The sequence below is a fragment of the Coregonus lavaretus genome (assembly GCF_964263955.1).
Source record: "Coregonus lavaretus genome assembly, chromosome: 14".
Lineage (NCBI taxonomy): Eukaryota > Metazoa > Chordata > Actinopteri > Salmoniformes > Salmonidae > Coregonus > Coregonus lavaretus.
In genome coordinates this window covers 20740200-20742904 of record NC_140001.1, presented here as the reverse complement: position 1 = coordinate 20742904, position 2705 = coordinate 20740200, and the positions used below count along the sequence as shown (strand labels likewise).

Genomic DNA, 2705 nt, shown 5'->3' with positions numbered 1-2705 from the left:
ATGTCGGAGCAGCAGAGCGCCCCTGAGCAGCTGGCTGCAGGGAAAAGCCAGGGTGGAGCAGGAGCCACTTACAAGGTACTGTATCCTCCCTCTCCCCATCTATCATCTCCTCTGTGTATTTCTCCCTATACTCTTGTGATCGTTCTCTTCATTTCTTTTTCTCTCCTTTGCCCACTTCTCTATTTTCCCACTTCTCTATAAACCCTCTTCCTTAGTCCCCCATATATTTCCTCTATTTATACTGTAAGCTTGACTTTCTCAATATGACTCTTTCCTCCTCTTTCCCCTCTCTGTCTCTCCTCCTCTCTGATCCAGGTGGTGCTGTTTGAGTTCGAGAATTTCCAGGGCCACAAGGCTGAGTTTTCTACCGAGTGTAAAGATGTTTCAGAGAAGGGCCTGGAGAAGGTGGGCTCTGTGCTGGTTGAGTCTGGCCCGTGAGTACTGGTGCATTGGTGTCATTCACAGACAGTCATATTCTTACACATACAGAATATGTATTTTCAGGTTCAGGTTAAGTGTTAACTCTTTTTAAATTATACTGTATATCTGTTACCACATATTGCCAAATACAACGTCATACATGCTGAGGAGAGATATTCTAACTCAGCCTCGTCCTTGTCCTCTCTCCTGTCAGATGGGTGGGGTATGACCGCCAGGGGTTTGCAGGTGAGCAGTTTGTCCTGGAGAAAGGCGAGTATCCACGCTGGGACACCTGGACCAACAGCCAGTACAGCTACTCCTTCTGGTCCATGCGGCCTCTCAAAGTGGTGGGTAGCACTCAAACAATGTCTACACATACCCCGTGTAGCTCAGTTGGTAGAGCATGGCGCTTGCAACGCCAAGGTTGTGGGTTTGATTCCCACGGGGTACCTGTATGAAAATGTATGCACTCACTACTGTAAGTCGCTCTGGATAAGAGCGTCTGCTAAATGACTAAAATGTAAACATGCTCAACATACTCACTGACCATGTTCACGCGTTTACCATCTCACCACTCTGCATTCTCTATCAACATTCTCTGAGCCACAATCTATCTGCAGTATTAAAGCTGATTTATCCCTTTAAAAAAGTAATAATATATAAAAAATGTAATACTAAAAAAACGAACATTCTCTGAGTATCTCAATACTCCCGTTTATCATTTTTGGCATCTTTAGCATCTCAGTACTCCTCTGTTTATCTCAACACTCTCAGATTATCTCAACACTCTTTAACCATTGCAGAACTCCATGTTCATCTCAACAGTCACTTATCATCTCAGCAGACTGCTCTCATTTGCTATCTGAATACTCACTGATTACCTCAAGACTCTCTCTATCTCAACAGTCAGCTCTCAATAAACATCTTAACACTAAGTGTATCTATCTGTTTGTGTGTGTGCATATCTCAATTTCTCCTCTTTAGGATAGTGCCGAACACAAGCTCCATCTGTTTGAGAGCCCAGGCTTCACTGGTAGAAAGATGGAGATTGTTGATGATGACGTTCCCAGTTTGTGGGGACATGGTTTCCAAGATCGCGTAGCAAGTGTCCAGGCCCTCAACGGAACGTAAGAGCTCCATTTTACCCTCTCTCAATTTCTTCCCGTTTCACCTGCTCTCTCTCTCTCTCTGTCCTTTGGGCTTTTTCTGTTTCTCTCATGTCTCACTTCATCTCTCGTCTTTCTCCTGGAAACCTTTAAAAGATGGTCAATTATGCTAACTGTAATATTCTGACGTCTATTTTGGTCCTGTCTCATGGACTCCTTCTCTGTTCCTTTGTTGCAGGTGGGTCGGCTACATGTACCCAGGCTACAGGGGGTGCCAGTATGTGTTTGAGTGTGGAGACTTCAAGCACTGGAATGACTGGGATGCCCCTGCACCTCAGATCCAGTCTGTCCGACGTGTGCGGGATATGCAGTGGCACAAGAAGGGGTGTTTCACCGTCCCTGCTCCTGCCCCTGCCCCAGCTCCTGCCCCTGCCCCAGAACCCGCACCCCCTGCACCCCCTGCCGCCTCCGGGGCCAGCTGAAGAGGATTCTGATCCACTTCCCCCCCAGAGCCTCTTCCATGAGCCTCTTCCTACTATCAGTGCCTGCCCTCTGCCTCACCCTAACCATGGCAAATGCTGCTCCTGCTTAGTGAGGAGAAGTGCTATATATGTTTCAGTGGCAAATAAAGTTTGTTTGACCAGAAATGTATTGTGTTTGTTGGTGCTGTTTCTATTGTTGGTATCCCTGGGTTTGTCAGGTGTAGGGTTGCAACATTCTGGTAACTTTTCAAAATGCCCAGTTTTTCAAGAAATCCTGGTTGGAGGATTCTGGATTTCCTGCTTCTTTCCTCTTTATTCTGAGAATCCTGGGAATTTGGGGGAAATTACTGGAATTTTGCTAACCTAGTCAGCTGTGGTTGGTTATGAGTCAACATGAACAATGTTATTGTAGATTATTGTTGCCAAATGGCACAGACAGTCATAGAACACATATTTAAACACAAATTCAACAGTAGGCTTTAGTTACAAATCTGACTCATAGATTAGTTTCGACATAGACGTCTTATTTCTCCATTAGTTTTCCACAGCTTTTTTGTTGAAGTCATAGAGGGACAGGCTATTTAAGTCTTACTGACAGTTAGGGGAATTCTGACATGAACAACACATGGTATGTTAGAAGAAAGCTTTGATCCACATCTGCAGCACATCTCTCTGGAGATGCTGATCTCATCTCCAC

The 2705-nt window shown here is 45.2% G+C and overlaps 1 protein-coding gene across 1 annotated transcript; it reads left to right on the top strand.

Moving 5' to 3' along the window:
• On the top strand, positions 1–2008 carry LOC311141809 (beta-crystallin B3-like; the record flags this gene model as incomplete). The annotated part of the gene is made up of 5 exons (XM_084177280.1): positions 1–75; positions 316–434; positions 635–767; positions 1405–1547; positions 1765–2008. The coding sequence occupies 5 exons, from the start codon at positions 1–3 to the stop codon at positions 2006–2008; spliced, it is 714 nt and encodes a 237-aa protein (XP_084033406.1).
• Positions 2009–2705: the final 697 nt, after the last annotated feature.